The sequence below is a fragment of the Liolophura sinensis genome, chromosome 8 (genome assembly GCF_032854445.1).
Source record: "Liolophura sinensis isolate JHLJ2023 chromosome 8, CUHK_Ljap_v2, whole genome shotgun sequence".
Taxonomy (NCBI): Eukaryota; Metazoa; Mollusca; class Polyplacophora; order Chitonida; family Chitonidae; genus Liolophura; species Liolophura sinensis.
In genome coordinates this window covers 25,905,032-25,920,121 of record NC_088302.1, presented here as the reverse complement: position 1 = coordinate 25,920,121, position 15,090 = coordinate 25,905,032, and the positions used below count along the sequence as shown (strand labels likewise).

The 15,090-nt window shown below is 37.4% G+C and overlaps 1 protein-coding gene across 3 annotated transcripts in view; it reads right to left on the bottom strand.

The window, feature by feature from the left end:
• Positions 1-3,228: 3,228 nt before the first annotated feature.
• The window catches only part of LOC135474119 (FERM domain-containing protein 5-like), a 46,604-nt gene continuing 34,742 nt past the window's right edge, over positions 3,229-15,090 (bottom strand). For 2 of the 3 annotated variants that reach the window (XM_064754138.1, XM_064754135.1), the window contains 6 exons: positions 12,199-12,287; positions 11,401-11,478; positions 10,301-10,369; positions 9,633-9,721; positions 9,064-9,081; positions 3,229-6,728 (listed from right to left, as the gene is read on the bottom strand). In XM_064754138.1, the coding sequence (XP_064610208.1) occupies positions 6,100-6,728; positions 9,064-9,081; positions 9,633-9,721; positions 10,301-10,369; positions 11,401-11,478; positions 12,199-12,287 (972 nt within the window). In that variant the 3' untranslated portion in view covers positions 3,229-6,099. The remainder of the gene's footprint in view (positions 6,729-9,063; positions 9,082-9,632; positions 9,722-10,300; positions 10,370-11,400; positions 11,479-12,198; positions 12,288-15,090) is intronic. The other variant, XM_064754137.1, reaches the window with a different exon arrangement.

The following is a 15,090-nucleotide window of genomic DNA, read 5'->3' as shown; positions in this document are numbered from 1 at the left end:
ATACTCTTCAAGACAAGTGTTAAAATTATGGCATGTAAGATGCAACTGCGCATTATCCAAATATGCTGATGAACATGCAGCTTCACATTGTCTAGTGTTACCAATTGGGAAACGAAGGGAGGGGGCATATGTTTGGATACACGGCGAGCGAACCGCTGGTTCTCGGGGATAGACACTTCCTTATTGTCAACAAACAGTTTCCCTCGCGCAAAACGCACCCTTTCGCCTTCCATATAGTATATGTTCATCAGACCCCTGGCATTGTTCTTTTGACGCCTGTCTTCGGGGGCCAGATCTTCAGATACAAGTACAGACAAATCTTTCAGAAGTTCCTTGGCTTTAAATACCGCTGGGGACGGTACAAGAATTTAGCCAAAATATGGCCATTTTGACCCTCTCCTTGTATTCCCACACGGTGTGCGTTTTCAGTATTGATGTCCGTCAGTTCCAGCTTGTCTTCAATAACAGACTTTACAATCTGAAAAGTATTTTCATCAGATTTTTCATCAGTTCCTCCGAAACGTAAATTATATCGCCGCCTATACCGTTCCTGGTCAAGGACTTTTTTCCTTGAAGGTCACGGTTTACCACAGAAAGTGCTTGCATATTTGATTTAAGTTTTTTGCTTTCCTCGGCGTGACTCTTCTGCACTTTGTCTATGATTTGAACGATAGAGTCAGAATGCTGTAGGCTAGAAATGAGAGACTTGAGTTCTTTCCAGTTGAGAGAGGCGCTCGAGTGAACTTTGCTGAGTTGCATGTATACTTGTATATAGTTTGTTGAATGTCACTCTCCGAATTCATCATAAAATCATGGAACTTTTTGTCTTTGAACTCATCTGTTAAATATAACACACACGTTCTACTAACTCAATATAAACATATTATATAGCATATTATTATACAATTATACTAATAGGATAATATGTTGAATATAATACGGTATTACATTGTAATAACATAATATATTCCAGCCTCACTTTCGTGAATACTGATTTCACTCAGTCGCAAGGAACATACTTTGCATCTTTCCAATATCAATGCATGATTCCGTCCTATTTTCGTACTTTATATACTTTCTTAATTCTTTGGAGGTTTGTGTCAGACGTCGTGCCTTGCGATTATTAACCTGGAACGTCCTTATTGGTTGATAGCTGGTAAACGAATATCTGTTTCGACCTAATTAGCTTATTTTTTGGAGTGTACCCCACGGTAGGCGAACGAGTGGACACGTTGAAGGTTGGCTTTATTTGAGACATGCCGTCCTCGTGTAAGTGAAATATTCTTAAGTACTGTGTAAAACACCAATCCAATAAATAAACAAATATTTGAGACATTATGTGATGCCGGTTGAAATTCGTTTTGTATACATGTACCTTTAATTCTTTGGCTTTCACTTCTATCCATCAGCCTATGACGACTGCCCGTAGGCTATTAGGCTTCACGCACTTCTAGCGCCTGTGGATGGGAGGTACTGGGCATCAGTGACGTTGTCCTCAACTTTTCTACAGATGTGTTGGAATTTTGGGATGTTTGAAGACGAGAAAGTAACTTCAACGGAATGACGCGGTCGTTACAGCCGACAGACAGCAAGTCACCAGACATGCCGTGACCAATGGCTTTGGAATATAGGCCAATCTAGTTTCGAGCTACATGGTCTTCGTTTTGGCCAAATAACGTGAAGTAATAAGGTAATTCAAAATTATATTAAGAGTTTTGCAATTCTTGGGTAGGCTATTAGGCTTCACGCACTTCTAGCGCCTGTGGATGGGAGGTACTGGGCATCAGTGACGTTGTCCTCAATTTTTCTACAGATGTGTTGGAATTTTGGGATGTTTGAAGTCGAGAAAGTAACTTCAACGGAATGACGCGGTCGTTACAGCCGACAGACAGCAAGTCACCAGACATGCCGTGACCAATGGCTTTGGAATATAGGCCAATCTAGTTTCGAGCTACATGGTCTTCGTTTTGGCCAAATAACGTGAAGTAATAAGGTAATTCAGAATTATATTAAGAGTTTTGCAATTCTTTATTTACTGTCTGTTGACTACATTAGGCTATTTCACAGAGCCTTTAACAGGGACACAAGGCGAAAAAAGTCACGAAATACTCTCATCTTTGGCAGTCAAATATAAGTCGGAATCCCGACTCCTAATCTCGGGCACCCGACGTTCAATCTGTAGACTTGGTTTTTATATCCTATATAACCCCATTTAGGAAAAAGAAGACAAATAATACTTTACTAACTGCAAGTAGGGTAGTGATTTGTCTCTTAGCATCGATCCCTTTTATAGTAAACATGTCTACCTCCCTGTTTGACCATTGGCCACTCTCCTGCAGGAACCATGCTGTGGCCAGTCTGGTCCCAGTTTGTGAAGAGTTCATCGGGGATGTTGACTGATGACAGGTATACGCTGGCATCCAATATTATCGGTGGAGGAAACCAGAGTTCTCTGGGCATAAACTACCAACCTTTGGCAAGTAACGAACTTTATCACATACGATTAGTACAGATAAAGGGACACTACTCTGTATGTTTGTGCTATCTTTGAATAGTTAAAAACTGCTTAGAAAATTCCTGGATTCAGTTTAACACCTAAATTAATTGGACTGTTCATCAGCAAAAAAACTAACCCGTGCAAAAACTTTCATCCAAATAAGTACCTAACCGTTTATCGTAAGGTTGCTCACAGACAGACAAATAAACGCCTGTAAATAGTTTCCCTTACCACGGAGACATACAGGTTCATGGAGACAGAACCGCCAAAGACAGCTACACACTTCATAAAATAATGAACGAAACACAAGATCGTACTGTCCAGACATTTGTTGTGGTTTATTGAACAAACGGGACCAAATAAGGCCAAGGTCAATCGTTAAATATGGACGTCCTATTCAAGGAATAGGGTTTTGTTTGTACCACGGATGATGCGTCTTAGACAACAGTAGAACAAACGCTGACATTATACATATACATATATATATATATATATATATATATAAAATCAACTTTGTTCAATCTGTGAAGAAATGAACTTGTAAAAATAATTAAAAAACAGAATTATTCACCGAAAAACCTATAATTGAATCTACAAAAACAGAAAGCGGAGTTAATCATTAACAAATATAGAACAGTATGATACACTGAAAACAAGGATTTACATGTATACTAGAATATATATTACTGACGCTTGGCACAGCCATTTAATTATATATATATATATATATATATAAACATATATATATACACATACATACATAACCTTCGAAACAATGTTTGCCACAGCTAACCGTCAGGAGCTTAGAACACCAAAATGTTCAGTTTGTTGATATTTTCTAAATGCTTCCTCTACTAATCCGTTATTTTTTGGCGTTCGTGAAGGCGTGATTGAGGGTCAATTAGGCATGTTGGCACATATTGTCTACCATAAATGCACCTTCAGTATAGAGCCAATACAGCATCAGATGACAGGCTATGAAAGTTGGCATAAAAAATTTCAAACATTTCACTCCTATGTTTAAAGAGTCTTTCTCTGTGAATTGCAGAAAAATGATAGTGACTTGAGTAGGATGTAGTCTATGTGCAGATCATCAAGTTCTGCTAGAGAAGCAATGCTCAGCTAACCAGATTCTTGCAAGCCAACCCTTGTACAGCTTGTTTCGTGCTCTAGTTTATCTTAAAAGCAATACATTATGCAAAACTACCATGTACGCTATCTAGAGTAACTTTGTGTTTCAGTATATTCCAAGAGCCTACTAGAGATCATTACACATGAACAAACAAAAAATTCTTTCAACAATTACATATATAACAGTGTAACCTTGATAAATAACGCAGAAAACAGTACAGTAATGGATGTAAAATTTTCCCTTAGCCAGAACTTAAGAACCTTGATGGTATTTCAGTACAAGACCAATCTGCCCAAACAAAGATGTGCTTCCCAATGATATGTTGACATTATCAGCATCACTATTATTTCAATAAAAGCATTAAAATATTTACAGGATATTAAAGCAAATTTTACATGTCATCATAATGTTTCATTTAATGTTTATAAAATATGCCAAGGTCCTGATAAAAACAAATGTCACACACTCTAGTTTCCATATCCTACAACCATGTCTACGCAGATTGCCATAATCATGCTAAAAAGTATGTTAAAAACCAACAGCATACATAGGAGTACCACCAGCTAGCCATGACAGATTAGCATTATCGTGTTGAGACTGACGCTACACTCATATCTAGTAAGACCTGTTGGTCAGAAAACAACAATGTTACCAATCCATGGTATTTGTAAACACCGAGCTAAAGAAATAACAAGTGTAAAGGTATACAACATAGGATAAAATTGTTGGAAGGAGAATCCACCCAACTATCTATGGTATACATAAATGTGAGAAAGTGTTACAAGATTTACAAACAACATACTATTATTCACATACAAGCTGGGTTCAAACAAATATCTTGTGCTCCAAAAACATTATAAAATTTGTACACATGAAGTGGTGATCCTGTTTGGGGCCAGAATCAATGAACATTTCCTGTCCCCTACTGTTATTGGTTCAGCCTCAATTACAGTTTCAGTTAATCCTAGTTTCTTTGGGGTGTCATCTAAATGAATTAGTATCTGTTAGAATGGGAAATATTAAACGAATCCATAGTCTATAATTTACTAAACCCAGTGTTTCAAATTCCACAAATGGAATGAACCCTCACAAAAGTCTAACATCTTCATTTTTTTTAATTTCCCCCAACAAATTTAGAGACCCTTTCCGTGTTAGCTATGCAGATGCGAAACGGTGAACACCACAACACTGAAAAGGGTAACATCTAGGGGTTGACAAACTACACGTGATTCTACCAGCATGTTAAAGGGACCTAAGTTTTAGTGTTAGTGTTTAGTACCACCCTCACTCCGCCAACAGACCTATGATATGACCCAACTTTATCCACCAGTGCCATAATAGTGATCCTTATGCATATATGGCCTTCCGTTACTACTCCAAAACAAATCAAACAAATCCCTCCCTGTAAAGATACTCTGATTCAATACATTTCTGTTACAGTGATTGCACATCACATTGCCACGTGAAACATGTCTTGTTATGTACAGTCTGCACATTTTTCCCGCTTTCCCCACACACTCTTTATCCTACAATAATGTCTGTAGCACAGTAACAAGCCTACACCTAGCATCAAAAGTAAACACATCCAAGCTTTCTGGACACTCCAACCTTTCTTTGCTCAACCGAAAACATGGAGTGAGAATGTAATTGTAACATACGCATAGTATTAAAAATACACCTGATAAAGCACAAAAGGTCTGCAATGTACTGTCTTGCAGACAAATGAATACAGAACACAAAATAGCAGCTTGATACATCTATATATATATTATGGTAGAGTAAAAATTAAACAAAGTGCTGTACAACAGAAGAGGTGGCCACCAGATACAGGAGAGCAGCTTCAGAGGTTACAATAATGCAGACAAAAAAAGTATCATCTATAGATGCCATCATAATGTACGTAGATGCCATCATAATGCACTTAAATGCCAGCTGCCCTCACAATGTGTATTAAAAACCGCAATTCTTCCTGGTTGCCAAACCATTTGCACATTAGCACATACATGTATTTGTTCTTAGATTGCACATAATTTTGTGATTTTATTTTAAAAAAGGGGGAAAGCCATTATCTGCATTTTAAAGACGTTCATGGACAAATGATGTTGTCATATATGACACACAGGTGACACCATCCGCTTTCTTACAAAATAAAATACAAAGTGCTGATGTAAAAATATATACATTTTTCTTTCATTTTATAAAGGTCAATGAGAGCAGCATTATATCTTAAGAAGTCAAAAAAAAATTTAAAAAGTATTCTGAGGCCATCTGAAATGCAAAAAAAAAAAAAAAAAAAAAAAAGACACACCTAAATGGCTTTAATCCTCCCAAAACAAAAGAAATAACACTTTGTCATGTGCAAGTTAGTGAAATGCTTTTTTGAAGTCACCAATAAAGTCAGCCTATGTTACTATATGTATGCGGAATGGGTGTGCAAATGATGAAATGTTGTTGTTGTTGTTGTTATCTTTTACGATTTGAACCATGATCCCAGCCTATCATCAACATAATCTTTGACAGGCTGAAGGCGACCTATCTGTTCCCGGGCCAAATCGGCGTATGGATGCTGGATGTCAAAGTACCACACCGCTGCCAAACTGACCGTTAGAGAAAACACCACAAAGAAGAAGGTGTATCCCAAAATCTTCACGCAAGAGATTCCACCCTTGGGTTTGGTTGGTTTTGCTGATGGTGCTGCAGCTCCGGTATGGTTGGCCTCAGTCTTGGTAATTCCAGCCACATTGTTGCTGCCAACATGGTTCTGGGGCTCATTTTTGATCATATCCCACTGTTGTTCCAACTCCCGGATTTGTAAGTCCAGGTCCTTAGGCTTTGTTTCCTCCTCATCTCCAACCAGGGTATCATCTGGCTCATACATGGGCATTGGCGAGTATGAGTTGTTGGGTGGGGCATCCATTAATATGGTAGCAATGGGCTCTGTCTTGAGTGTCCTGATTGAGACTTCCTCTACAGGAGGGTCTCCTGGCTGTTTTGTCTCTGTCAAGGCAGGGGACTGAAAGTTTGAAATGGGCTCCGATCGTGGAATGGAATCCCTCACGACCTCAGCTTCTGTAGTCTGTGGAACATCCACAGCAGATTCTGAAACAGGAGAGTTCATAATGATACACTTGCCCTAATGTGTGTATTTGTACAGAGCCTACGCACAAACAAGATTGTAAGCATAGAAATACATGGGCATTCAACAGTACTATACTACAGTCAGTTACAGACATAAGGCAATGGACAAGACATTGAATCTCTGAACACGACACACGTTTTTATCACATCCAAAACATAAACAATACGAGCAACGAATATCTGAAACATGATTGTCACCGTAATCATTTTATCACACTGGTGAATGACATTGGCTTTGAAGTTAGGAATAGTGATGGGAGTACACTTTCTGAGTATCAAATAGATTATGAGATATTAGTTTTGAAAATTGGTTTAACCAGGTTTTGAACCAGAACTCTCAGAGTGTGGTGCATACTACAAGTAAATCGGCATCAATATATGTCAACCATTCTGCCAACAGACCTTCCACACAGAAAAATGTGGGCATTCTATCGGTCACCCCTATGTAATTCCAAGTATTGAAAATTCTATTTTAATTATTACACAAAATACACAAAATTCAATACTAGAAATAAATGAACTTATCCTCAGGAGTTTTGATTCTATCCTCTCAAAGTAAACTAAAATTTTCTCTCTCTTTCCCTAAAATGTTCCAGTGTAGACATGTTGTCTACATGTATGAACATATATGAACAAATTGTTAGTGTTTTACTTGTTAGTCACAATGTACAATAGGTGGTGGTGTTTTTTTTCTCTGTTAGTTTGTCAACATTCAGCTATCAGTCAGTGATATTCAGTCTGTGCTGCATTTAAAATCAACATGCGATTTGGACATGTACTCAGTACAGGTTTATCAACAAATGCCAAGCACACAACTGGTAGACATGCCAATAAAAAAAAAAAAAGATGATGTCTAGATAGGCATTAAATGACTTGGTAAAGGGCTGGATACCGTAATGGACACCTTAGCTTAAATACTATTCACTAACAAAATAAAAGAAATAACAAAGAGACCCCAAAGATTCACTGCTTCTTCACCCCCCCCCCCCCAACCACCAACCACCAACCCCTTTGTATGCCTTCAGTTAATCCTTGTATACTGTATTTTATCAATAATCAGTCTGTACTCAAAAGGACCAATGAATTTTGTTGCAAATAAGTTCACTCTTACAGTCATGATTTGATGCAGCAATCCTCCTCTTTGAATCTTTCGTTTTTTTTTTTTACTTAGTTAAATTATGAATTGTATTAAACCTATCAGTGAATTTTTAGTTGTTTTGTTCGCAGGTTTATATTACGTGCCTCGTATATACTAAGTGGTATCATTTCCATACCTCTGTCGGCATTGCTCCACTCAAAAAAAAAAAAACCTGCCTGTCATAAGTGTACATAAGTTTACATAAGTTTTGAGTAGGGCAGAATAAAACAATGGTCAAATACATAATGAATATACCATTAATTGCGGCAGGGAGTGCATCATCATTTGCCTATGTAATAATACACAGTCACATGCAATGGGATAAAATGGCTGACACATGACCAGCAAATGAATGTAGTGAAAGCGAAAAAAAAAAAAAAAAACATACACCACACTCATTTGAGAATCAATGTCTACAGGAGCCATGATTGATACAAATGTAAATCCTGTTTAACGTATGCTTTTGTAAATTGTTGCTTGTTCATACACTTTAACACGTGTGTGAAACAACGGTTGTCTATTTTGATCTGAAACAGTTTCTTGGTCAGTTACATTTCCTTTTATATAAAACAGTTACTAAAATCCTTTTTATAATTCTTTTATATAAAACAGTTACTAAAACATGGGGCGTACATGTTTAGGAAGTCATATTAGCATATCCCTAAATGTCTTGTAATGAAGACTGAGAGTGGGATAGACATGATATGGTTTGGCGAAGCTTCCACTGGTTGATATAAATATGCAAGTCTGGAGTATGTCATCTTTGTGAACACACAAGAGAGTGGCAGAGTTTGAGGCAAGACAGCTTAAAATTATGTTATTGACTGTATTTGGAGCATATGGTAAAACTAGATGCTGTACTGTGCCCTTTGTTCACCCTGGGGTGATTCAGAATGTGTGTTATACAATGTGAAAGTGTGAGAGAGTGGAGTCAATCAAGCCAAGTCAGAGGTCAGGTAAGACCAGTGTGCAGATGTGAGGACCACAGCCAATAGAAAACACAAACCAGTCCATCAACAGCCAATGAAAACCACTTAAAGCTCTTGATCATGAATAGCCAAACATCTGAGTGGGTCAGCCAATGAAATAGGCTGGTGCTGATTCACTATGAGCCAGTGGAAAACCAATCAGTTGTGTTGATACAAATTATACACTCACCCTTAGGTCGTTTGAGGCCTGGAGACAAATAGTGTTTAACATGAACTATTACCATGTGCACAGATAACAATCATGAAGAAAATAAAAAGACGTAAGTTGGTGAAAAAAAAATAATAATAAAATCATTAGTTCAGAACAGGCAGGCAATAATTTTCTTTGTAGTTCAATTTCATGGGGACAAGCTTCCAGAAAACAAAACATTAGAGCACACCATCAAGGGTGGAAATAAGAAAAAAAGAAACAAATATGCAAATTTCAACTAATGCAATTTCTTTCCAGACAGAAATAACCAAATAAACAAAACATAAAACTAACATGACGAAATTTTTAGCTTGATAGACATTTACAATTCCAAACTATTCCCAAGAAATTAATAAATTCTAGAGCAAATAACTGATAGAAGAAAACGTGTAAATGAGTAAAATAATCAAGACATACAATATTAACACACATGCTTTAAGAGGCCCTGAAAAAAGGCTCATGTATATAATTCAAACGTTCAGAGGTAGCATTTGACATTTGCTGTGCATCTTGTGCCAGACCAATCTCGCTTATCTCCCTTTACTCACCTTCTTTTATAGCTTCTGCGGGCAATGAGGTGTTTTTCAGAGACTGTTTACTGCTTACTCTGCGAGCAAAGTTCGGATTGGACGCAGATCTGAAATGATGAAATCACAAATGTTTTAGATATATTGGGCCAAACTGTCATTTGTATCTCATTTGGAGTTATATACCCTAAATTCAAATTCATCTCATACGTTTGCCTCAACCAAACTGATTAATGTTTGCTTTTAATACTTTATTAGTGTTTTGCTCCAAACTCAAGAAACTCCTGTTAAAACTGCAAACACGCCATCATTTAATACATGTTCATTGGGGGTAATATGACCTAGCCCTTATGTGCTACGGTACTCTGAAATTTTTATTGGGTTTTTGATGGAAATTTCTTATCACATCTATTTCCCTACCAATCAATCGTATTTTCTGTTAAAACGGGTTTGGTTACCGCCTATTAACTTATTTTTTATCATGGCTCCGGTTTATGGGTGCAAGAAGAAGGACTAAAGGAAACGACCACACCTCCCCAGGAAGCTGACAAATCTGCTGACTTAATCATGCAGCCACAGCCAGAAGGAGCTACATACAAACACATTACTTCACAGTCCAAGAGGGTCAATGAGAACCAAAAAGGTTTATATTACAAACACAGCTGGGGTTTATAAATGAGTGGGTTTACCTGGTGAATGGGGGTTCTTCTCTCCTAATGTTGTTACTAGCAGCATACACTTCACTCAAACACCGACCACTGAGCAAACCCAAAAGAACGATCAGACTTATTACATAGTACGTATTTTGACTTTCAGTTCCCTCACCCATAAAACGGGAGGTCACACCAAAAAAATGATTGTGCCCAAAACCTACCTTAGCATCTCCCTAATAATCTAATGTAATATTTTGTACTTTATGAGAATTATGAAATTTTATATACTACGTGGACAATCTTGTGTGATTATACATGTAACAAGAGCTGAAACGCCGGTGAGGTACATGTATGTCTGAAGTCCATGATGTACATGCATGTCTGAAGTCAATGATGTACATGTATGTCTGAAGTCCATGATGTACATGTATGTCTGAAGTCAACGATGTACATGTATGTCTGAAGTCCATGATGTACATGTATGTCTGAAGTCAATGAATAATTTACATGGCACCCTTTTCCAGACATCCAACTTGATACAGGACATTACGTGTACATGTAGCAGCTACATGTACACGTACATATCAATGCTACGTACATATCAATGCTGCGTACACATCAATGCTGCGTACACAAAGTCTGCTAATCAGACAAACTAGACAAGCATGTTGTGGCGCATAATCAATAAACTCATTACTCCCCATTTCATGACCACCACTTATTTCTGTGCTTACTAGATGGTATAAAAATTTATCACAGACAGTTTTATCTACAGTCACTGAGTGGGTTTTGTTACAGAACAGAAATTACCCTGATTCCTCAACCTTTCTGCATATGAAAGACCAACTTTCAGTGCAATTGTATATGCACATTTTTAATTAGAGTCTGGAGACAAAACTGCACTGGTTGGATTGGACAAATTCTGTGCTTCACAAAAGTATAATTTTATCAGTCCACCAAAACATAATTCCTTCAGAATTTGCTTGACAAAAAACCCCCACTTTGCACACATGCAACAAGATTGACGAAATACAATATGTTAATTTGCTAGTTAATAATTTATACCACACTTAGTAATATTCTGATTTCATTGTCTTTCTTGTATACAACAGATACAGGTACATAGTGTATCCTACCTGAACCTGAACTTTGACCCTCTGCTGAAGAAGCCACTTCCTGATTTCACTTTTGGGGCATTGTTGGACGAGGACAAGCTGGAGCAAGAAAAGCTAGAATTAGCACTACATTTATTGATTTGATCGGCTGATATTGATCGTCTATTGAATTTTTCTCTTATACGATGGCGGTCAGTGTTATGGGAGGAGGAGCTGACTGACTCGAGTGCTGGGAGTGCTGGTAATTTAGCACCACAGATGTACATACAGAAGGTTCTCAGTTCATTAACATATATACTTATATGCAGAAAAACGTTAAAACTGTGCAGGTTTCTCATATACCCACATACTGTACAGTTATATATCCATGCACAGCCATGCTTGTTGAAATGGCTTTGAAGATTACCACAATTTATTTATTTTTATTTATTTGATTGGTGTTTTACACCCTACTCAAGAATATTTCACTTATATCACGGCGGTCAGCATTATGGTGGGTGGAAACCAGGCATAGCCCGGGGGAAACCCACGACCATTCGCAGGTTGCTAGAAGACCTTCCCACTTACAGCTGGAGAGGAAGCCAGCATGAGCTGGACTTGAACTCACAGCAAAGGCATTGGTGAGAGACTCATGGGTCATTACGCTGTGTGAAGATTAGCACAAGTGAATATACGTACAATGGCCTAACGTATCTGTACAGATTCTTGATGAAACACTGTACAACATTCACACAGTTAGTACACCTATTTGCTCTAATTCAGAAGTTTTCATGCATGCTCACACTGTAAATTTGCATACATTTAAATATTCAATCTTACGTAAAGAAGAGCTGTTGTTCCACTGCGCACTTCCACAAATATTTACAGGCAGGCACTGTTGGGCATTTAAAGCCTACTGCATGGTTTTTCTGAAAGGAAAAGGAGACAAAAACTTTTAACTCTCCTGCTTACATTTAACATTAGCTGTCTACACAGAATCACATTTCTATTCAAGCTTCCTAAGGAAACATGTATGTAAATACCTTAGCAATAGAGATCTTCAGTCCAAATCAGGCTGTAATAAACCCACAATAATTGTACCATGGTGCATTACATGGGCATGATCCTTCAACATGACCACTGTCTTACAAACGAATATAAACTGACAAGTATTGAAAAAAAAAAAAACCTCATGCTACCTGTGTACATATGCTTTGAGTGCTTTGAATTGTATCTCAATATATGTAACTTTCAGAGAAACGTTTCATGCATAAAGTAGCAAATGTTCACTTGACTAAACATGTCAAGTTACATTTGGTGATAGCAGAGCTTTGCTTAGAATACACAATGTTCAGCACTTCAGCATATACATCCCAAGCCTTGCTACGATTTACATGGATATGTCATTACTTCAGTCTGTAATCTACAAAATCATATTTATACCAGAACAAAACATTATATTAGTTATATCAATACAACTACATGATTGTGGTTAAATAATGTTTATATATGTAGATAATCCCCAGAAATCAAGCAATCTAGTTATGGTGTGAGCAAAACTAAACATGATACGATTACACAACCACATTCTCTTCCGGGTCCTTCCTATTCTACAGGAGGCAATAGAATACACAACCACATTCTCTTTAGGTTCCTTCCTATTCTACAGGAAGCAATAGAATACACAACCACATTCTCTTTAGGTTCCTTCCTATTCTACAGGATACAATAGGATATAAAGGAATTAGATACATATGAGCGTACTGTTACAGGCCAGCTGCAAATTAGAAGATAATAAATGATAAAGATGTTGTCAGGCATTAATTGCTATATAAACATGACCATTTTATAAATGCATGTTGATAGCTAAATAGTAATTATATTGGGTATATAGGACAATGGTAAAGATGAAAAAAAAAAAATGTTTAGTATAAAAACCTACAGTTATGGTCAATATAAACAAACCTCTCAGGAAGATACAGATTTCCACTTCAGAACGAAGAGGAAACACATTGGCTGGATCCCAAAAGGGAAACCCTTGAGATCAGTAAACAGAATGTAAACTCGGTAAAACCGAATGTGAACATCATGCTGCAAACCATTAGTACACTGTTTAATGGTGTTCAGTGAAGTGGCAGGCGAAAATTCCCAAGTAGAATTCTCTATTCATAGTAGTCAGGTGAACCTTTCCATTTAATTCAGTGTATTATTAAAATAAACACCAATATACATTATTTCTTTTTTTTTTTTCGTTAATATTTCACACCATTACTAAAGACTTTTTCACAGAATGGTGGAAGCGGTCAGGAGAAAAAACCAGCCACCTGGAAATTAAAACTCTTATGACACTGTACCACAAGCATGCATGTACAGATCACAACAAAACCCTAATTATATTCAACATGTACAGTAAGCAAAGAATGAATGAACACAAATTCATATATCCGTTCAACTACTCTGGCCGATGTTTTTCCCAAACGCTCTACATGGTTGGACCAATACCCTTTTGGAGGTATTGGTCAATTATTGCAGCCTGGGTCTCGTATGTGTCCATTCAATTTGGCCATGGTTGTCTGGCTTGATCCGTAGTGTAACATTGTGGTATCATTCTGCGTAATATAGGTCTACTTCTTCCCACGGTTGCCACAGGTTTGGGTGAATTTTACCTTCAAGGTGGTCTCTCTGTCTCAATACAAGTGTCTTCTCATCTTTGTACAGAATAAACCTTTAACTTACTTGTTGTATTAGGTGGATTTATACCAGCAGAAAATCTGCAGTATAAGATATTCCAGTTCAAGGTCCACAGATATCCACGTAACACAAGACACCAGAAAGTGAAATTAAACTGATGATATCCACGTAAAGCTGGACACCACAAGGTGAAATTAAACTGATGATATCCACGTAAAGCTGGACACCACAAGGTGAAATTAAACTGATGATATCCACGTAAAGCTGGACACCACAAGGTGAAATTAAACTGATGATATCCATGTAAAGCTAGACACCACAAGGTGAAATTAAACTGATGAAGGACATTTCAACACACTTAAACACTGTGGATAAATTACCGGAGAAAAACCACAGGTAAGATAACGAAGAAGGCGCCAAAATTCTGGATGTAAAAAGGAGGCATGCAAACTCTACAGGACATAAATGTCTCTAAATGTGCTACAAACAAAAAATACATACGTGTACACATCTAAACGCAGAGTGAGGAGAAGCTTCACAGAGATCTCCAGGCCACCCTAACTATTATCTTTTGCAATTCTGTTACCATAGCTACATCCAAGTGCTGTTTGTTAACTACTGGGACTCACAGAGTAGTATTTCACAAAACACCATTTTGGCATATTTGGCATGAGTGCAAGACTCACCTGGTTGGTTCGGTGTACATGCACCTCACTTCCAATGCTGTGTTCTAAAGCTTAAAGTTCTTCAGCAAATTTTATTTCGTCACTTTCCACAGTTTATATATATATATATATATATATATATATATATATGCATGGATAATATGGTATTTTCTGATATAAGTAATTGACTGGCAATACAGGCTGTTTGTAATGATAGATAATATCCATATTTCAGATGCCAGAAAGATATGGCTCCTATAAGTCACCGTGACTGCATACATGAAGTACACAGACAAGTATTATAAAGTGCATGACATTCAATAGAAACTGAACTGAGAATGTATGCCCCCCCATCCCTCCATTCCTAGTAGCCCCT